At 37.5% G+C, this 23,429-nt stretch overlaps 1 protein-coding gene across 1 annotated transcript in view; it reads right to left on the reverse strand.

Annotated features, from left to right (window-relative positions):
- The window catches only part of LOC118786500 (neuroendocrine convertase 2), a 33,263-nt gene extending 19,836 nt beyond the window's left edge, over positions 1 to 13,427 (reverse strand). Inside the window, exons 1-5 of the mRNA XM_036541579.1 lie at positions 12,868 to 13,427; positions 10,949 to 11,053; positions 1,694 to 1,807; positions 1,184 to 1,292; positions 698 to 735 (exon numbers count right to left, since the gene is read on the reverse strand). Coding sequence (XP_036397472.1) covers positions 698 to 735; positions 1,184 to 1,292; positions 1,694 to 1,807; positions 10,949 to 11,053; positions 12,868 to 13,050 — 549 coding nt within the window. The 5' untranslated portion in view covers positions 13,051 to 13,427. The remainder of the gene's footprint in view (positions 1 to 697; positions 736 to 1,183; positions 1,293 to 1,693; positions 1,808 to 10,948; positions 11,054 to 12,867) is intronic.
- Positions 13,428 to 23,429: the final 10,002 nt, after the last annotated feature.

Here is a 23,429-nt window from a genome sequence, read left to right on the forward strand (position 1 = left end):
CTCAAATAGTCTTGTAAAAGCAGTGCACCATAATTCATATTTCTGCAGGTTTTGTTCAAAATGCAGGGCTCATGTACTCCCTACAACATGGATGCCAACAGATCTCCTCAGCCAGTACTTGTGCGATATCTTTCTTTACTGCCAAGGTACCTCGTCACACATCCCCTGGTATGCTCAGCCCCTCATTAATATTCAGAGCTACATGGTCACATGACTGGGGTGTGTTATGTAAGACATGCAAAACCTCTGTTTCAGCAGCAGAATTGCAGCCACACATTTTCTGCCAATGCACATCTTCTGAGCTGCAGAAACATAGTAGATTCTTTCAAGAATTGAAGTACAGTTGTATGTTTTTAACCATAATCAAAGAGTAAGCATGGTGTTGCAATATGCCGCTGGACAGACAGACTCGGTGTCTGTCCTTTCAATATCAGAATTCCTTTTTCCTTTACTTTCAACTGGAAGCTGCAATGAGCATAAAGTATGGTCTTACCAGCCTGCTTGGCCAGGTGTCTGTAAGGATGCATAGAGGTTGGACAACTGACAGAGGCGTTTGGAATCAAACTGGAAGTCAGCTTCACTTGTCTCCCGAGGCTCTGCGCTAGTGTGTTCTCTATTTTCACAGTACAGCAACATCAGCAAAACAGTGAGGAATAATGCACGAGCTTGCTCCACGGAGAGGATGCCGCATACTTACATAATTTGAGGCAAGATCTGGGTGTAAATAGTCAATTCCTGCAAAGATAAAAATAAACATCTCAGCCGTCTTGAAAATAGAACCAATGATTGTGTTGTAGAGTCACAAAGAAGGTTTAAAAATAAACACAGCTGAGTGAAATTAGCATCAGTCCAGTATATTGCTTAATGTTACCAGTAAAGTTAGCTTTCACAAATCAGGTCTAGACCAGATGTGAGTGATTAATAATAACAATAACAACAATAATAAAAATTTAATTTAAATTTCCATTGAGGCCCTCCAACTAAACCTAACCCAATTAGTTTAATTCATGAGATCATTTGTATTTTATTTGTTGTCATGGAAAATAAATGGAATTACTCAGCATCCACGATAGATGGACAATGAAAGTGCAATTTAAAATGAGACATTTGTGGGGCTGTCTGTACACTCATAATTGCACATATCACTTCACATAATTGCAATATTGAACAAGGGGGCACCTACCATCATCCATAATCGCTATGGTTACCCCTTTCCCAGTGTAGCCCAGCTCCCACGCCTCTGCCACATTGAGGTCCAGTCCAGGGGTGCCATCCGCCTGGCCTGTATTAATCTAATCAGTCAGACAATATGGACGCGCCACATGAGAGCAGAGCCCCATACGCATAAATTACAAATTAGTGTGGAGCACGGAATATAAATGTCACCACCAGTGTACGTGGTTACGGACCACCTGGGGAGAGTTCAAACTGAGAGGCTAAATAAAAAAATAAATTAACAAATATTCCGCAAGTCAGACTGGCCACACGTCACTGTGAGGTTTACTATATTGAAAAAGCAAATCCTAACAAATTTCACTAATGAGGAAAAATACATGTCAAGTGTGTTTAATCCAAAGCAATAATTGCATATACAAAATGTTACAGTGATGTGCAGAACCAGACAAAATGGCTACAATGTGAGAAAATTAAATTGAATGATACAATTTCTATGAAAGGAGTGATAGTTACTCACAAGGTACCACTGTTTAGTAAATAATGGGTCGTTCATTTTGGCATCAATGTCATTGATGTCTCGATATCCTCTCTTCCTCCGGCCAAATCCCTCTTGCTCAAATACACTTTTTACCTGCCAGAAACATAAAACATAAACATAAATAGAGACTCTCAGTACATCATGTACTCTTTTATCAATAAAGGCTCCTTCATCCTACAAATGGTTTGCTGAACTCTGGTGAGCTGCCGACTTGTGCTCATACACCTTTGTGAGCCAGTGAGGTATTGGCACACTGGTTCCAATCATATTACTCGCTGACACATAAGACCTACACACCCATCTCCCCATGCATCTGCTGACAAGAGCAATAGTGGGGTTTGAGAGGAAGTCACAAGTGCACTGGTCTGACAGTAACACTGTATTTCACTCTTATTGATCCACACTGCAATAAGGAAGATGGGTGGATTACACTGCAAAACAATACATAAAGAGTTGTAAAACTAAAAATAACCTTTGGCACAGTAGGTCAAATTCAGCAGATGTGAACGTCACACTGTTTTTCCTCATGTGTGGAAATGTGGCATAAGCCGCCAGGACCAAATCAAACTGATAGCCTAAATCATGAATGACTTTACTGAATTGCTTTGTAAAATACACAATATGCACACACAAATTCACCAATAACTACAGATTGTCATCCAGAAGCATTCTCTGAAATTAAATAAAAAAAAATATTTGGACATACGTCTTATGTCCTTTCATAGACGAAATGTCTTAGACAGCTATTTGCATCAAAAAAGCCTGAGTTATTTCACCTTTAGTTATTTATTTATTTATTTTAAAAAACACATTTGCAATTCAAGAGGCAGCGTGTCAGTCACATAGCAAGAACACAACGAAGATGAAATAGGGATTTTTCATTTCTTGTTCAGAGATGATCAAAAATATATCCCATAGATCAATGTCTGATTTGAACTGGCAAAATATAAAAGTTTGTATCCATCCAAATTTATCAACACACCTTCTATTTGAAATGACATCCATCTTATGCTATTCTTCTGCTGGCAATACTGTGTAAAGCCTTGCTCTTCATTTGTCTGAATTGCACCACAGGATGGCAGCTGAGTTTTGAGATCTGTGTAAGTACGTTTTTAGACCACATGTATTTGGTGGCACCACTGCACAAGCAAAGAATGCTACCCTCCCGAAAGCTTGTCATTGTGCATTTACCTCTTGTGGCTTGCACACCACAAAGAGATTTATGAATGACCCAAGTGATCATTTAAAATTTACATTTATTCATTTGGCAGACGCTTTTATCCAACGCGACTTACTTCTTTACAATGTTATCCATTTATACAGCTGGATATTTTACTGAGGCAATTGTGGGTTAAGTACCTTGCCCAAGGGTACAGCAGCAGTGTCCCAGCGGGGACTGAACCAGCAACCTTTCGTTTACGAGTCCTGCTCCTTAACCACTATGCTACACTGCCGCCCCAAAAAGAAATGCCACGTATTTTAGAGCAACTTCTGTAATTGTTAAAAAAAAATCTGATTTCAGCAGGATGTTCTGGATTATTTTATTGTCAATATATTATTTTTGGGAGGGAATAATATAATTTGTAATGCATCTTAAATTGAGTTATTTAATAACGCAAAAGGAGCCTGACAGAGCAGTTAGGTATAATATGAAAAAGACTGTTCCTTTCAATAATCTCATCTGCAAAAATGGATATTGCTCAATTTTACCTTCCAGCATTATTTCTAGTATCACAAATGAATAGCCATCAGGAAACATCTGGCCAAAGTCAATATGTTGACTTCTGTAGTTACATTAACTTCAATAAATTCTAAAAAAAAAAAAAAAGTCTGGTGGCTTCTGGTGCATTTCAGTGCACAACAATGTCTTATCTGGAACCGCTCACACAATTACAGTCTTTCAATCCCATGACATGCAACAATCTGGGAACCAGGATCACATTTTAGCAGCAAAATCACAATCATATGAATGCCAGCTACAGTTGAGCTGTTTTACAGCCAGTAAACCCTTTGTACAAAATAATCCCAAGATCTGTGAATCATATTAAGTCATCACAACAAATCTATAGGAAATGATTTAATGTGAGATAAACCGAGTATAAGTGAACAAAATGCAAAATTATATTCAATCCAATATGGGGATCTGAGTGACTCTGAGTGCACTACAGCAGTAACAGAATTGAATCCTCCTGCTTTGTGCTTTGGCCTTAACTTTGAATGACAGACTGTGAAACTGTTCCTTTTCTTATTGTGTACACACTACTTTCAATCTGCATCCAGTTGAAGTATACAAATATTGGTCATTGTGATAACAAATCATTTCCTTAAAACTCTCTCTACCAAGAGAGGATTCCATCCTTCAATTAGGACACATCTTAAATTTTGCTGATGGATGGATAATGTATTCAACAACAGATCAGATTTTCTGTATCTGCTGTAAATTGAGGAACCCTTAGAGGACAGAGTGTATGAAATAGACATTTTACTACTCAGCCACAGTAAAAGACAAAGGGACAAATTCTATGGGGAATTATTAAGCCGATTTGGAGAGATGTGTCAGGCAAATGAATAGGGTTAAGAACGACAGCCTCACAAAAAAAGAAAGAAATGTTGAGCAGCTGCAGGTACAAAATGACTTCTATTAAGTGCTACACTGCAAATTCAATTATTCACGCACGGTCTTGTTTTGTTTATTAAATTACCAGTCTCTCTTATGACAGAACAATGAAGAATAAGCAAAAATGCAGAAGTGATGCAAACAATGTGACCCCCTCACTCGACTCAGATTTAATTTTACTTTATGAAACATCTGCCTTGGAATAACCTTGAAGCTACATAACAGCTCTCATCAATTCTAATAAGCTGTTATTAAATCTAAGTTATTTCTGGAAGCACAGTGACCATAATGATGTTATGTTACGTTACGTTACACAGAGCAGAGTAAACAATAATTTGATCACATAGAGAACCGTTGTTTCAGATTCTCGCTTGCGGGGAAGTCGGGGGGATGTGTAGGTGATGAGATATTGTAGCACATAAGCATATGGCACACGTCATTCATGCCAAATACATACATCTCTTAAAGACAATGAATGGAATTTATTGCGCAAATAGAGAGCAGCGTCTGAAAACATGACCCCTCGGAAAGACTGGAGAAATCACTTTATCAAAGAATCTCGCTAGGGCCATTCATACTGTGCCTGCTTAATATGTCTATGCACAAAAACCGGGATTAATTTTCAATTGCTAAGTGTCTTTTCACAGAGACCTTACAATTCATGTTGAGTTCAAATAAAAGTCAAAGTCAAATGCCCCGAACCATCAGGAATAAAATATGCATTATTTGTTTTTCATGGATGAATGACAAGGGTGGAGGGCTGATGCCACTGTTCCAGAAACTGTATTCAACCAAGTAATACAGCAGGTCATACCTTGTATAATGTGGCATTTGATAGACATTAATGTGGCTATATAACTGTGTGTTCTACAGTACAGGTGGTTAATTTAGTTGGATCCTATCTTCAAAATTACAAATATGAGAAATATGTGGAAAAAAAAGTATTTAGTTCGGTGTAGAGTGCTTTCATTTTTATTAGAATGAACTGTTAAACAAAACCATGACAGGTAATAAGAACATCTTTGGAAATGTAATTAAATTGGTCCCACAAGTCTCCACTTGTTATGTCAGAGGTTCCACCACCCCATGAACTTTGTGAGGCCACAGAATTGCTCAGTACCAAAAGTGGATTGTGGCTCTACCATGAGTAAAATTGGACCATGGTCCAATATCTCATAGCTTGTTGGCAGGCTAGCACAGACCTTTACTTCTGAGTGTGATGGGAAGGTACCTAGTGCTGGTTAATATCTGTTTCTTTTTGAAGATACTGATAATAACATGTTCAGTATATCATGAATACAGACTGACCTATTCACACTACTTACTCTAACAAGTATGCTATTGTTGAGGAAGGCATGCAACATCTAGATTTTTCTGCTTTGTATGCTTCATGCCACTGTAAACGGTGATCCCAGAAAATGTTTACAGCTGCTCGTTTATTTTACTCATCAATCCACAATGCCCGGACAGAATAATATTAGTAGAATCTCCAGTCGCTTCATGACCAAGGTGGCCTGCCCCTTTACTACTGTGGAGACATACAAGTACAGTAGTTTAAATGATACCTTAACAAAGGATAACTTAAAGTCATGTAATATGTTGAAAAATTATTTTTCTTTTCCACTGACAGCTTTGGAACAAATAAAATTATGAACAAACATGACTAGCCATATAAAGCAAATGATCATGATCATTTGTCTCAAGCTTCTAAATATCCAGCACATTGTTCTTGGTTTATCAGTGAAATCAGAACAGGGATCACCCGCCATGTTTTCTTTCAGTCTAAGCTTTGAGACATGCAGAGCAGCACAGGTTACGAGATAAGCTTCCTCCGGTCCTTTGTTTTGCCACTGCAGATAGAGGCTGGTAATTACCCGTGCGCCATTCAGAGAGGGGACAATGCTGGCATTACAATGGGAGTGTACCACTCCTGTGCCATTCTTGAATTATTTAAAACAGTCAAAGGCGGTGGAGTTAGACCCCCCTATGCTCCGGGGAAAGAAGGTCATATTGAGATTTTGTTTCGAGTTTCAAAACCACATGTTCATGTTTAAGTGAGAAACGAGAGAGCCAGAGGTTATTGAACAGGATGTAACAGCCACAGCCATCTATGCATTTCAGCAGTGGAGAGCTTTTGCATTTCAACAATGGACTTTTAAGTTATAAATGGAATCAAATTATATTACTGGCAAATACATTTAAAGCACGGAATCATCTGTGTCAGCTAAAATTGAATCATCTCAGTCTGTAGGCAATATCCATCATACATGTTTTTTATTTTAAACGCAAAGATCCCACTCTGACTGTAATGTATTCACTGTGAGAATCATCATCACCGGGCCTGTTCACCAGCCCATTCAATTCAAACAGTCGAGAGCACAGTTTTCAATATAACATGCTGCTAACCTCAGCAATACACATGAGAGCTTTGAATGAATCAAGGGTCAGAAATATCTTGCATGTTAAATCCAGAGCCATTAAATCCACAATCCAGAAAGAAAATGTATATATACACAGAAATATGTGCTGTTGTATATAATACAAGCAGAGAAAAAGTAAAAAAAAAAAAGTTTCAGAAAAAGATAATATAAGAAAAATAAAAATAATATAAAAAGATAAAAAGAAAATAACAGTCATAGGAGCTGGATTTTCCTCAGTAAAATCATTTGTTCCTGCTCTTACCTCATAGTTGTTCTTCAGTGCTTTAAATTTAAGTATGTCCATGAAAACAAGCATGATCAGACCATCAATGGCCCTGTCTCTCTTCATAACATGCCCAACCCCCCGGCCCCCTGCCCCTGCTGAGTCTCATGTCAGGTGGCAATCTGGTCTTCCCCCTAGGCCCTCGAACCGCTCTGAACATGACCAGCTTTTACAAGGAGGCACTTGATCCTGCATATGTGTTTTTAGAGGGAATGGAAGCCAACAAGTCCCTAATCCTGCTCACCCTCAAAGGGCTGGACGGATAGTCACGCTCATCTCTGGCAACCCTGAAAATGGCCACATCATGCAACACTTAAAAGGACGGCAAAGGCCTGTTATGTCAATATTGAAAGCAGAAACTCAACTCAGCTCAAAACCACAGCAACTCAAGATAATTAATCTGAGCTCTGCGGAAGTAAGATTTACCCAGCCCTGGAAGTAAACAGGAATTCAATCAATACGCCTTGCTCCCTGAATAGCACAGACAGCTCCTTCTTTCTCTTTAACCTGTGTTCACTCAGAAAGCATGGCAGTTGTGCCTTCATTTTATTATGTTTATTGAGATCAATTTTACAGTTATTTCAATTTGGAATCAAACAAAGATGCTTCCAAACTTGCTTTTAGAAATTGCAGGTCCAATCGACTGGCTCGCTTCAATGAGCCAGGGTTGGAGCAAGGAGGCAAATTTTATTCCAGGTTTGAAATGAAAAAAAAAAGAGTAGATAAAAGCTGCTAATACTGTTTCGATGTAATACAGTATAATGGCTCCAACCTTCAGATATCTGTCTCTAACCCCTGGTTTCAAGCAAAATTTGTCCTTAGCTCTCACTTACAAATAAATGCAAGCATTAGCTTTCTTCCTCACAATCACAGTTTGACAAGTTCAGCAATCAACAAAATTAAAAAAAGGAAATAATCTGTTGGTATTGAAACTGAGATACACCTACATTTATTTATGAATCAAAGCTATCAGTGTATTTGAACTGAGTCAAGAGGTATTTGTCATGATTTCCACTCAACTGGTTATTTTGGTTTACACCTAAAATGGCATAGTAATGATGTCACTATTTGTGATATGAAAGGCACATGGTTAAATTCAGAGGTTAGTTGTTTTATGATCATTTGCATGTATAGCAATGAGGAAATAAATGCACAGATAAAAAGCAAAGAAAAAAACATCAAAAAATAAAAGTATTTTGGTTTATTGATTTGTTAAGTATTTTTGGTTTATTTAAATCCAAAACTAGTGTCCTGCATAATCCAATGCATCATACTTGTGTGTAGAAAATGTTGAGTGAATCATGTACTATTACTTTATTATTTTGAATCACCTGGAAGATATGTGGTCTACTCTACTATACAGTGATAAACAAAAGCCCTCCACAGCTAACACATCCAGTCTCTTTGTACAAAAAAAAAAGAATATGTGCATGCAAATTTATTGATTAAACATAATCAAGAAGGGCACTCCTGTGAGAGACCCTCTCATGTTTATTCTACTTTAAATCCACTAAATATATTAGCAAGGCAAAGTGGGTGACATTTATTTATAAAATCAGACAAGCATCAGAAAAACAAGAGTAGATTATATATCGCACATGTGTCCATGCATTCACCAAATCCAGCTTTTGAAAAACCAGGCTGATGAGATGACATGGGAGCTATGGGATGTTTTGGGGATGTTATGGGTGTCTTTATTGCACACGTGTGTGAAGTGAATGAGCTGATTCCTGTTTTGCCAATTTTCAGATGTTTACAGCATCAGTAATGATGGCATGCAATAATGTGTGAGACAAACCAAGCACAAACATTGCAACGTTATGTAGGAGCGGCAGCAAGAGTAATCGCGTGAATCAAAGATTATTTTCTCTGATTACTGCCTCCAGTCACATCATTATCATCATTCTTAACTCACCTTCCATTAAAGCACCGTCATGTGTTTTTGCATTGAATCTCTTTCAGTGAGTCAGACATAGTTATCAAACACTTTAGTAACACACGGTTTGGGTAATGCACTATAGCAAGATTTGACGAAAGGCCATTAATAGGGCTATAGGCCTAAATTGTGCAAAAAAAAAAACAATACGGTATGTGACTCAATGAACTGAAAATACAGCATGGGCTGGGCAGTGGCAAACGTTGTCACCTCCCCGCTCCATGGTCCCAGATCTGAATTTGGATCTTGCTGCATGGACTTAATATGACAACCCACTCTGGGATCATGTGACTACTGAGAATAGATGTATGTCATATTATTCATTCTCATCACAATCATCATTCATTTTGTGGCCACAAGCTGTCAATAACATTGCAAGACATGAGAACATTTGTGATCCATCTTGGAAGACTCCTTTAATCTATCCCTGGATGTCTATTAATGACATTAGAGGCATTGCCCACTGTCTAGAGGGGGGCGGCTTGGTGCTAAGGGTGACAGCTATAAACCTTCAATCTCCAGGCAGGTATCAATGCAAACTCTTTGCTCTGTTGGAGAGCATTGAGAGGTGATTGTAGTCAACTATTGATGTGCCACTAACCACTCCTGTACACATGCTACACGTGGGAACAAACAATGAAATATGTGTCTTTTGAATGAATGTAGTACAGCAGGGCCTACCTATATTCAAAAGCTAAAGGACTAATCTTTAAATGTTTAATGGTCTTTTGTTGTGGGGTTAGGGGGTTAAAAGCTTGCTAATTTTTGGAAGGCTCACATAGTAGCTGCTGTTTCCATTTGAATTATTTCATTTATTTATTTGGCAGATGCACTTTTCCAGAGTGACTTATGTAACTGTGTCTAATGAAACGGCCTTTCCTTTGTGCAAATAATTGTAATTATTGCCAAAAAGACTTGTTCTTTTTTAGTTTATCAAAGATACTGAATGTCTAAATTTAACTTTAAAGTATTTTTCTTTGTTTGTTCCAACTACAAAGATTTCATAGTCAGACTTACCATTAGATTCAATCAAGAAAAATGGGGGATCCTTATCTATTAATTATGCAAAACAATCAGTAACGGATTTTGTATAATTACAAAATAAAGGATAGTTCCCTGACCCTGAATCTGGCAGATATATGAACCTTGCCACCTGCCTCAGCAGTACTGTATTTTTCTTTGCTAAATACAGTATGTTGTGCGGAAAGGATTATCCAGTATATATCATCCCTGATCAAGCAGTACAATATAGTTTATTACATATTTCATTACAATTTATTTTGTTGTGAAACTATATGACAGTGTTGTTAACATTTGTATCAATTCTGTGTTGTGAACACACTCAGGAAGATGTTACTCTGATAGTCTGTAATTGCATTAGATTATCTGTTGTATTTCAAGGTGGATACATTTTGCAAGCAATTTACTGTAAATTCCACACTTGACCAACTGTGATCCTGTACACACATTGCCAGCAAAATGCACCTCAGTCTTTCATTTTGAAGGATTTTTTTTTGTTTGTTTTAATTGTAAGCCATATTTGTAAACAAAATCTTTTGCTTCAGAAGATCCATCTACAGAACAACAAATTTTGTTCAAAGAGGCACTCATGAAGGTTTGGATTTTTCAGGTAAATGACTATTTGGACTCATATTTTCCCTTACAAGTTCTGAAAATATGCTGAAAGTTTCAGTGTGTGTTTTTACAGTTATAAGCTGAGATGCAATTTTCACACAGTCATGATAAAAAAATGTACAACTCCTCTGTGTTATTCTTTTTCTTGCTGTTCTTATTTTTGTGGCCATGATTTTAGCTTTCTCTCCAGTAGCAGCCCATAATATGATTTAAAACACATTTTCAGATAAATATTTAATGTTGTTTAAAGTACTATTCTGTCAGCAAGATATGTAGCAACAGGTTTCAAACCAGCCCATACACAGGCCCGTTTCTATGGGAACCGGATATGAGGTAGACTCACCCTGTGGTCTTTCTCTAGACGCTGTTTGTGTTGGAGACTGCGCCTCCTCCTGGCTTGGGGTATATCCTTTGGGTAGAAGTGGAAAAGCCCCTCACCGAAGGGGAGCTATGGAGAGAGAGAGGAAGACAGGACTTCAGCATCATTCAGGGGAAGGCACAAATCCCTACTGCACAGAAACCGTCTCCAGGCAGCACATCAACTTCAATGAATCACCCTGGAAAACAATGAGTTGGTTTGCCTTGGAAACTCTGACAGTATGAAAATTATCCTCATGATGCTGTGATACCTGGTAGGTGAGGAGAGCAAGGTCATAGGTTTGAATGTAATTAATCTGAATGTAATTAATATGAACTGTCATTTGAAACAGTTCAATTGATTTTTACGTTAGAATCCTAACTGTGCTCATCTCACACTTTGGATAATGTGGCAGTTCAGTGCATACATTATGTATTGTCTGACATTTGAAAGATCAAGTCTGTCTGAGGGATAATTTCATATTCATTTACAAATTTAACTTTATGGTTTTTGACACATGGATACAAACAGAGAATTTGCTCATACATTAATAATCGGTACCATGTTTGTAAATAGATAAAAACTTGTCATTTTGAGGAATTTGTATATGTTGTTTTTGAATGTTTTCCAGAAAATTTTTCATCTCCAAAACATGTTGGTAGAAGTGATATGTGTTAAAATTCAATTTTTCAATTAGGAGTTGTTTTCAACAGAAGGTACCTGATGATGGGTGTTTCCTACTGCTATCTACCTTCTGTGAAAGGACACATTAGATTCTGGTAAATTGCATTCTATTAAACTAGCAAGGAGCACACTGAATTAACTTTAACAAGGGGTTGGAGGGCAAAGTAGAATCATTGCTGCCACACTTAAAGAAAGCATGTGGAAAGAGGCCTTTTAAAGGTTGTTATTAAAAATGAGCTCCTTTTCAAATAGAATGAGACAGTTTAAGTCTCAAAGTCAGGAAAAAAAAAGTCTTGTACAACATCTCATATTATTATGACCAGGAGCATGTATATATAACATGTACATATATAAAGGCTGTAGGCTGTAGTAGGCTGCTGTGAGTTTTCCATTATCTGACTGGACTGGAATCATCCCCCGGGGATCTTTAAAAACCTGTTGACTCAGAAGGCTCTGATTCCCTACAGTATTAGAACAGTATTGTTAGTATTTCAGCTCATTGCTTGCTCTTTTTATCTGTTAGTGTATTCAAAGTCTAAAGTCTACAGACATGTCATAGCTTACAAGCTGAGTCAATCTTATTTTAATTGAAGTGTATTTGCAAAGCATGTACATATGACAATTTGACAGTTCCAGTCTTGTATTTGCTAATCTGACATATCAATTAAGCATTTCATTTCATTTTTATATGGTTGGAGTCACTTGCATTTAAATATAAATACACAAATAATTATTATGTTGTCTAAAACTTTTTAAACTACACAAATGTGACCATCAGTTCCTGTAATCCCAGTGTTATATTATTCAATATTCTAGTATTATATACTGTAATTTATTCAAGCCACGATTTAAAACAAATCTATATAAATAATGTCATCAGTTATGTCACTCGTGTTATTGATCCTGGAGAGGAATCATTTTTGCACCTGAACAGACATAATAATGGAATTTCTGTGGCATTCGTTTTTTCCTCCAAATCTTACATGTGCAAAAAGTACAATAATATAAGAAAATATTTTTTACTTATTCTTCAGCAGCGCATAAAACATAAAACATAAAACAACATAGCTGCCGCAATCAATTCACAAATTCATATATGTATCTCAATGTTCTTTTAAATTTCTTTTTATTGCAAATAAAGATACGATAACTTAACAAATTTAATTTTGCTGTGTAAACGATTTCGTTCAGCGGAAAGAATATTTGCAGGGTCATCTTACCTTTCGGACACTGTCAAACCCGTGCTCCGTGGCAAGTTGGCGGGCTGCATCATCAGTCTCTTCATGTAACTGTACCAGAAAATGATTTGTAAAAATGCCCTCTTTCGCGGCTCCCGTTGCAGCAACCACCGCGTGCAGCAGTATTAAGATGACTGTAGCTCCATCTCTGCTAAATTCAAGCATCGTGCCTCGATTGTGTCAGGGTGGCGTTGGAGTAGGATTCCACTTCTACAGACGGGATGCTTCTGGGAACGAATTGTACTGAATTAACAGCGCTGGGGACACATCGCGTCCTCGACTGTGGATGAGGATTAACAGAAGTTGGAGGGTCCGACGGCGCTGCGTTGTGCGTGCAGAGAGGCTGTAGCTTGCGTTCGGTGCCAAATATGCATATATCCTTTCATCTATAATTTATCTGCCCGGCCGTGAAGGTCTTCTCCGTGTGACGTTCCGCTGAATATTGCCCAATAAGCTCTGGCGGGTGTGTCCGCTGTGCACCCCCCTTGTTTAGATGGAGCCGTCACTTGAGGATGCCGAGGAGTGAGAGTAGTTTCAGCACCCTGGAGAATTCCTCTGTTTCACACAGAATACTGGCTCGCCTGACGGGCGAAAAAATGGAAATCCCAAACATTGAACTGTACAGTGGTTACATCACTTTCACCGGGCTACACTGCCTAATGGTTGTGACGGACATGTTTAAGCAGTCGGGGGCATGTATTTGATTTTACAGACCAAATAAATGCAAGAACAATAAGTAAAAGACAAAGAAAAAAACTCTGAAACATATTGTTGTAGCCGATTTAGTGATATGATTGCAGTTAAATATAAAATGTGATATCAACAAAAGATTATAACAAAAAATGTATTTATTTATTTTAGTGAATCCTGGCTTTTGAGCTCAGTTTTGAATTGTAATGTTTTTAGAACACAAAGATAGATGTGTGTGTGTGTGTGTGAGAGAGAGAGAGAGAGAGAAAGCTAACAGTAAACTTCACCAGACAAACTTAAACATTAGACAATACATCAGCATGAAATAACAGTTCAACATGTATGTGTGTGGGGGTGTGTGTGGGTGGAGTGTGAGCAACAAACCCAAACTGGAGGAGTCTCTCAATCTGAGTCTCTTAGAAACCGAATGTGAATTCCAAGCATTGATGTTTTCTTATTTTTCTTTCCTCCATAAATATAATTGCAGCAATAACAATAACAGCAATATAATTGAAGCAAGCACTCGCTGAACTGCATTCACCAACAAAATCCTCAAACAGAGGGTGAATCATGGAAAAAAATTAGAGGGTTGCTGTCCGCCTGAGGTATCTGTTGTAACAATTCATTCTCACATTATCTAATTGGGTCGTCAGGCGGATTTGTGTTCTCCGCAAGCAGGTCTCCTACATGACATTAATGTGGCTGAGCCCTTACAAAGTCCCCCAGCTTTGGAGACTGGGTCTCCCATTTCCCCCTCGGCTTCACTTTAAGCAGGAAAGAGAGGCACATCTTGAGTCAGGCAATATTTATGAGATGTGCCATCTATTTGCCTGTGCCTGGATCTCACAGGTGTGGGCGATGCAAAAGCCTGTTGCAGGAAGTTCTTTCATTATCATTATCATTATTGTCATTGTTAATAATAATAACAACATCAACAACAATAACAATGATTATGGTGATTATTGAAATGTTGACTATGATTATTATTAATATAAGAAGCAGCAGCAGAAGTAGTATTCTTTGATTTGATTTATCAAGAGATTTATCAAGAGATATCCTTATCTAGGGTAACCATCAGTGCATAGCATTATAAGATGTAACTGCAATTCACAACAAAGTTGAGATATCCAGGTGTAAGTACAGCATCATTGATTTAAATACAAGCTTATAGCTAAGCATTCAACATAAACACAAACAAAAGTAAGTAAAAATGAACAGTAGATGCTAATACAACTTTTACATTTATCAGGTAGATCTGCAGTGGTACCCTGTTCAGTGAAAAGACAAGCAGCTGTTTGCTCGGGAACAGAGGAATGCTTGAAAAATACAAAACGTATAATGTCAAACTCTTTTCATACACAATAGCATAAATGGAAAATTTCTCTTTTTAAACCTTTCCAACAATATGAATAGCAGATCCTTTCTGCAGCACACACAGTAAAATGTCAGACAAGGTGCGTGAAATGTGCGATTCCTGCGGCAGAGAGGTTACAGTAAATGACACTTAATCTCAGATTTTTCATTACTCCAGACGCAATGCTACACATCTGCCTTTGGAGCCGTCAGCTGAATCAGAATCACTGCTGCTTTCCATGGCTTGGGTGTTGCTTTTCTCTGTGCTAAATTGCCATCTATTAAGCCAATTAAGTATCTGCTGCTCTGTCAGTCATTGTCTGTTTGGGGCGACACACAAAGCTCTGGGAGGATGGCAGCAGATGTTTGTCTGAGATCTGCAATGGCTACAACAGCTTACAATGCTGGCGTAGCTGCGCGCACAGAATCTGGCAAAAACATGGGTATGATCCTTAATATGCTAGCTATGTTCATGCAAATGAAAGACACCACAGTGTGAACTGAGGCGGTCCTTTCCGGGTCATCAGTCCTCTTGTGTAAAAAGATCAGCAGCTGAAATGTTCTGAAGATGTGTGATTGCATCTCATAACGGTAGCGTCTCCACAGTTCGCCGTCTCATGTTTCCCCTCGATGTTCTCTCTCATTCACAAACCAAAGATAAGTGGCAACGGTCATGTGAAAGAAGTCATCTTTTAGAATGAGATGAACTGATCTCACATAATGGGATCGCATGTTTTAGATTATGTCTTTATTATCTAATCTGGATTAGAGACCACAGCAAAGACTCTTTACAGGATAAAAACCTTCAGACTCTTTTCAGGAAAGGCATATAATTCAAAGATAAATCAAAGGATTTATATGAGGATACCATGGGTTTAAACCTTAGAAAATACTGTAAAGTAATGCATGACTTTACAACATTTTTTGCACACTTCTTTGGCATGAATTAGTCATGGATTGGAAACACTTTCAATGATGTATGTGATGACAAAGCAGTATGTATCTCAGTTAAAACATCAATGAAATATTCATAATACACTCATAATGATTTATCATGTTTGATATAAGTGCTGTCAGTTGTTAGCGATAATCATAAAAGAGTTCATCATGAACTATTGTTTTATTGCCTGCTGAGGTAATGAATGAAAACCTGAGGAAATGCAAAATGGCTAACCAGTTAGTTGACAATATTAAAAACGCTGACTGCAGTATGTACAGCACAGTCTCGCATGCATTAATATTTGTGCTTTACATGTGAATACCACATCTTACATACCTTGTAGCTATCTTACAAGCCAGTGACTGCATGCTCACTGGCACTGCATGTATGCCACTCGCTACCTAGATTTATAATAGTAATTGATAGCTTTCTTTGATAGCAATGAATGGCATTTTTGATGAAGAGCCTAACAAAATCCATTGGAAAAACATAACAAGTTAGCAGAAAAGGGTGTCCTTCTCACTTTAGCTATTGAAATGCAGATAAATGCTGCTGTTTAGGATGTAGTAGAGAGTAACTAGTTAGCAAACGATGATATTCAGTTAGAAATGTTTCCTGGATGGAAAACTACAGCTAGCTCCCTCCCCCTGTTTTCAGTATGCCATGAAATATTGCCCATAGAACATGAGAGAAAATATCAACTGCACAAACTATTTTGGCAGCAACCTTCTGATGGGATTATCCCATATGTGCACACGTGTATGTACAACCAACGCACAAAGGCAAATAAATCAAATTAATGTGAAATTGCACGCCATCGCTTAATTCTAGAAAGTTGATTCAGTTCTTCACAAGCATATGTTGTGAGAGATTCCAACTGAGTGACATCAGGGCAAAATCTTTCATGCGATGAAAAATTGGATGCATTAAAAACTTTAACTTACATATTCCTGAGGGAAATTATTTCACGGGCCACATACTTGCAGCCACCACTCCTCATGCAAAACCCACAAATGAAAGTAATGGAGCAAAACAATGAACTTCACTGTTTGTATTCTTTGTAAAACGGACTCCCAAATGCTGGATTAAAATATATTTGGCTTGGATGACATTGCAAAGGCTCAAGCTTGCCAAAGACTTTCACATCAGGCAAATAAAATTTGAAACATATGGATGGGACTGGCACATGTACTTGCTGGACTGTGCAGGAAATTTAACACACAGCAGTACTTTCCATAATCAGTTTTATGAATCAGCAACTTGCTTTTGTCTCTTGTTTCTTGGACATTTTGATTCCTGTTTGCAGATAACAAGTTATAGTTCTACAGAGTTTGTGATGTTTGGATCAGGACTGTTAGTGATTGGAGCGAAAAAATTGGATCACAGCTTCTGACCTCTGCATGATAGTACTACAGCATTATAATATTCAATGAGGTTCTGGGAATATGACATGTTCTACAGGAGCTGATGCAACAGGTTGTATCTGGTCAGTTACTGCAGGTGAGCTGGTCGCTAGTGTCACCTTGGTTTGAATGAACCATGCAGTTGTTAGTGATCCTCAGTCAGGAATGTGATAACAGGATTAAAAAAAAACAAAATTCATACAAAACAACTATGTATTAATGTAAGTAATTAATATTAATATTTCCCTGTATAGTATCATGATATTTCTTTCTTGGATATTAAAAACACATAGACATACACCCTTAATTGAATTTAACCATCGTGGCCTTGCTCCTTAACTTTGAGTACAAATTGAAGCATGAGATGCCTTTATCGATGCCACTACTAAAATGTGTTTGTTTGATTGTTTTCCACCTGCTGTTGAAGAAAACATAAAATAAAAATAATAACTAAAACTAAAATGTGGACAAAGAACACTGCCAGTGAACGTGAGCTACAGTCAAAACAAGAAGAAATGGTTAATGGTAAACTGTAAAATCATTTTTCTCAGCTGTTGCAGGCATTTTTACCCAGGAGGTAATATCATCTTAGTGTTTCTGGCAGGATAATGACATCATGCACATCATCTTTATTCATTTAACCTTCTGCTGAAAACAGCACTTCATCATTACAGTGTGATTGTACCAGTGGGGGCTTGTGCCTAACTTGGGTATTTTCCCTCTAAATAGTTTCAGAAACCCCCTTTTTTTCTTTTTCGTTTTTTTCTTCTTTTTTTTGTTACAGACTGGATCCTCGGAATCCATAGCCTGTGACAGAAATGGAATAGAGTCATCATGGCTATTTTCCGAAGTGTTGCATATAACTTCCCATTCCAAATGCACTATCATGTGCTTAGAAGAAATGAATCTGTCTGGGATGATATGATCGTTATAAACACATAAAACACATAAAATTCTTAAGGGTCAAGCTAAAATGGATAACATAGAAATTTATGTTTTAAATAACATTTTTAATAAGAGAATTGCACAGTGTACAGTACTTTGTATAACCCTTTGCAAAATAAAATGATAATAATCTATAAATGACATTAATAGTTCATCATATTACGGTGTATTTAAAGGTGGAAGAGGCTCTTATGACAAAAATAATTTAAATAAGACACAGGATTGAAAAAAATCTTGAAAAAAAAAGTAACAGCATTTTCAGATGCCATTATGTTTTTCAGGCAATTACAGTTGATACTGTTTTATGCATGTGCATTGAATCATCATGATGGCATACAGTGATAAAGCTCCCTTTTGACCTGACAGAGAAAACAATAGCCAATATTTGTCCAAGGTACAGCTTCCTCCATACCTCCACTCTGTTTTAATTTTTTTCCATATCCTTCTTAACCACTGATATAGTCTTTGTTTTCAATCTGTATCCATTACATTTTCATTTGTTGAGGAACGGGGTGGCTTGCAATGCAATGGGTGTTATATTTGTGCAAAACCCTATAGTGATCTAATTTCTTGTTTTCATCATTGCCTTTTTTGAAGAAACTTATTAAATTATTTGACTCTCTTTAAGGCTCACAGAAACATAAAATATTCAAGGTGCCAAAAGAAATAGAACAATCACCTTTATCTCTCCTGTTAGTCAGAGTTCTTATGCTCTGTATTCAAGGTGAGATACATCCAAAATGAAATCTAATGCCTCAATGATAAAATCAGCAGTGTTCTTTAGGTCCAGGTAGCTGTGAAATATGTGGTGGGGGCATGTGAATGAAACTATGATTAGATGGGACATCTGTAGAACAACTACATTCGCACCAGTTTCCAGTAAATGGCAGCATTTTGAATCACTTTGCTGGATTTAATTTCCAGCAATTTTAGACATATTTGCATGATTTTGTCCTGAGGAAATGCTTGGATTTTATGCATTCAGAGCTTTAGAAATACAATAAATGCAATATCACTTTCAGAACCAGCATTCAATCATGTAAACTGGTCAAGTCAGCCAATCACAGAGCTCCAAATGTATCAGCTCGGTGCATTCCATCTGCTTCATTTTGCTTATTTATATTACAGGCTATGCTGTCTGTCATTATTTTGCCACCATTTTATCATAATTTTCACTTAAATGTGGTTATTTCCAGTGATTATTTTCACTCTACTGCTAAACAATAAAGCATGTCTGCATTATGGCATGTTTAAATCAATGCTTTTGAATTTTGCAAGGTAAAATGACCTTTATAAGAATGTTTGCAGCATTTGTAACTGGGGGACAGTACCCGGCAATGCTGGCCTATCAGTGCTGCCAATGTGTCAGTGTTCTTGTGAAAGTGAGTAATAGCTCCAGGAACCTAAAACACAAGTCTCTATGTGGGTGCACTGTATAGCCTGACAGACTGTACCAGAATGTACCAGCTGCAATTAGAATGAAGAATGAAGATGCTTATGTAGCTAGTTTCCTACAGATTCTGCTTATGTGATTTTTTACATGGGTAAGAAAGGGTTACAATAATTTCAAATGTAATATCCTTGCACTCATTTTTCTCTTGTGGCAATAATATTGCGTGGGAATCAAATGGATTTTTTCGCTGCTCTTGAGACAGGCTAAATCTGTCGACCTAATTTCCACATTGTAGAACTCGTACTGTTTTATGTCAGAAAAAAATTATGGTTTGTACTTCACATCGACTCATGAAGAATATGAAAACAAATACCTACCCCTGATAATAACTGTCCTTTAGATACACGACCTCAGTTGTGAACCTTATTTTAATAATGTTCCCCAGTAACTATGGATATCTGCATTCTAATATGAGGGAAATGAAGTGAATCTTTGAAAAGACAGAACATTTCCAATATATTTAGGGGCATAATTGTATTTGTCTGTAACAAGGGCTTGTGGGCATTTGTGTTTTTTTCATCCCTTATAAGCAACCCTAAAGATATGGTAAGTTGCTATATCAGACATCAAAAGTTTATAATCCATGCTTATGGTGTAGCACATTATGTCCATCCATATTTATTGTAAACTAAGCCTATGCATTTTTCCCCAATACCATGTGTTTTCTTTCTTTCTTTCTTTCTTTCTTTCTTTCTTTCTGCCATCTTTATGCTGTAGACTGCACAGCACAAGGTGACAATTTGTTTGAGAGCGATAGATTAGTTTCTTGATTGATTAACTGAAAGAGTGATATGCTATTGATTTATTTCTGTTACAGTAACACTGGCTGCATGTTTGATGCCGGTATGACAACAGGTGTGAAATATTATGATGTATAGAATGAAAAAAAAAACATACAAATCTATATTTGGTTTAATTATAGCACAGGAATGCATTGACTGTCTTGTGCATGGTGCATTGAACTATGTACGGGTAGTAAAGTTTTCTTTTAAAACAAAAATGTTTTGATTTACATCCCCTTATTCTCTCTTTGCACCCTCCATCTCTTAGACCCTTACAAAACATTTAATGCTGTATTGTGTTCAAAGAAAAATCACACATAGGTGCAAGAGGCAATTTAATGAATAATACCATAAGACAACTAAAGTGTTAGGGATGCAATGAAGCTTTGCACTACCTTTTGCACAATACAGCATCTGGGAATAGACGGTAATGACGAGCTTAAATACTAAAAAATTCACTGTAAATTCATTGTAAAACCGTAAAGAACATGGAATGGCTGCTTTGAATTGCAACTATTGATCTCCATTCTGTGATGTTTAGCAGAGAGTGAAAAGCTGAAAAAATGATCATCCTTCTTTTGATTACAATCCTTTTAATTGGAGAACAGTGATTGCATTGGAATGAAATGTTCCTCATGATGACAGAACCAAAGGATTACACTACTTCTCCTGCACCTATCTCTCCACAAATGGGAAGACGATCCTATCAGAGGGCAAGCAGTGGGTAAATCAATGGCCAGGATTACACATCTCCTGGCTGGTCTGGGCCTGTCATCTAAAATGAAGGGTGCATTTATCAGACCTTTACTGGCCTGTAAGATTGCATCGGATTTCCGCCCTCTAGACTCCAAGGATAACGTTCTCACCACAGTAGATTAAAAATGCTTTGGTAATTTCGTGACGACTCTGCCATTAACAGTGCATCTTTCTCTACAGGAGTTTCATCTAGTATTTCCAATTAGATCAATTTAAAATCTATCACTGAATAATATATACATATATATATTTTAGGCCGTTGCTGTAAAAGAAGTACCAACAAAAAACAAGGACTGAATTTACATGTATCACAATGCCTGCATTATTTATGGAATAAATGTCACATTTAAATATTTACAAACTTTCTTATGCTGCCATTACGGTGAGTCATTGCTTCCCTTTGCTTGCCGACACATGTTTTTGCTGGTAAAAAAATAAGCTTGTTTTTGCTTTCTCACTAATTTTACACGATTGCAAATAGCTGAAAATTCTTCAAAATCTATTGACCATAGAAATACATTCCACCTGTCTAAGTCTAGTTTTTTACAGTTCGGTGATATTTTATGGATGGTTATAGTGGAGTGTTTCTTTGTGCCTTTCTAATGGCAGATTCTTTTTGGTTTGAGCTGGAGGGATCTGGAAACAGGACTTCTGTTTCCTAGGAAACCAGTGTCTCCTAAGACCTGATCATGGTTCAGACAAACTCACATCTTTCCTTTTCAAACAACGAAATCATCTAAATGGAATCCTTTCCCCCCACTAAGCTGCCTGTACCTTGCTCTCGCAGGTCCCTCACTTACAGTAATGTTGATGCTGGACTGATGGGTTGTGTCGACTATCATTGTTATAAAATGTGCACTGATCTCACTGAGTAGTATTCCACACACACAGGTGTGTTGGGATCATCAGGTTTCTGTAACCACCACCAGACAGTACAACATATAACATACTTTTTCAGCAGGCATTACTTATATGGTTATACACTGGCTCACAGGAAGCACCAGAACTACTCTCTCCTCTTGATCCACTTCTAGGTCGCATCTTTGTGCCCTCTGAGGGCTTTTGTTACCTGATTGCATCTATGCTTTAAGAGCTCTGAGTACATCCAGTTCTCTTTTTTGCCTGGGGGGGGTTATAATATACAGGCAATTTTAACTGTCAGTTTCATTGGTCCTAATTGCAAACTCAAAGAGAGACCTGGTTATGTTGTGACCATTATAACAGTGATTCATTTAGAAGAGAGAACAATGAATGATGCCCACTCTATATTTCTCAGCTGCGTAGATCTAATTTCATTATGTCCATTTACTTAACTCTTGTATATATCTTTCCAATAACCTGTATGATTCCTCCTATAAAATTTGTATTTTTTTGTTGCTGGCATGTACTGCTGCTCATTTTTATTTTAACTGGTTTTAAATTCCTTGTTTATTTACTGAGACGTAACCTTTAGAAAAAACATGTAATATTTTTTAAAGCTTGATACTTTAATGTAGATTTTACTGTCACACCCGTTCCCAGTCAGCCAGCTCAGCCACACCTAGTTTAACCCGGCTCAACCTCACCCACTCATCAAGCGCACCTGTGAATCATTCCTCAATCACGTCCTGGCTACATAAGGACTGAGTTTCTGTTGCCTCATTGTGAGGTATTGTTTTCCTACAACTCTACCAAGCCTGCTCGCTGCCATTCTGTCGTTTGAATCTCGTGTTTGACCCCTCGCCTGTTCTTTGAACCTTGCTTGTGTTTTCTTGATCTGGTTTTTGTACTGCTGCTTCCCGTTGCCAACCTGTTTTGTCCCTGACTACATTTTTGCTTCTGAGATTAAATCTTTATTTTCCTACAAGTACATTGGGGAATGTATCAGAGTCATAAATTCAGGGCTTTCACATAAATCCACAGGAATCCAAACTGTTCCATAATATTCAGTTGCAAAACCTTGTGGGTCAACGACAAGTATGACAGCTTTCCATCGATTGGAGACTTGGTGGCTCTTAGTGGTAGAGGCCTTGATATGAGATGTCAAGCCTACTAGCAGAGAATCGGTTGATGTAGATTAAAGGGTACAAATGTACTCCTGGACACTAAATTGTCAATCTGTCAACCATTAATACACATGCCATGCCTGACGCCCCTCTGAAATGGGTCTGAAGGATGTAAGGGCTGTTTTGCTGCCATTCCGCTACTCAGCTGTCATTTTCAGTGCCCACTCTGATATAATT

The sequence above is a fragment of the Megalops cyprinoides genome, chromosome 1, assembly GCF_013368585.1.
Source record: "Megalops cyprinoides isolate fMegCyp1 chromosome 1, fMegCyp1.pri, whole genome shotgun sequence".
NCBI classification, from domain to species: Eukaryota; Metazoa; Chordata; class Actinopteri; order Elopiformes; family Megalopidae; genus Megalops; species Megalops cyprinoides.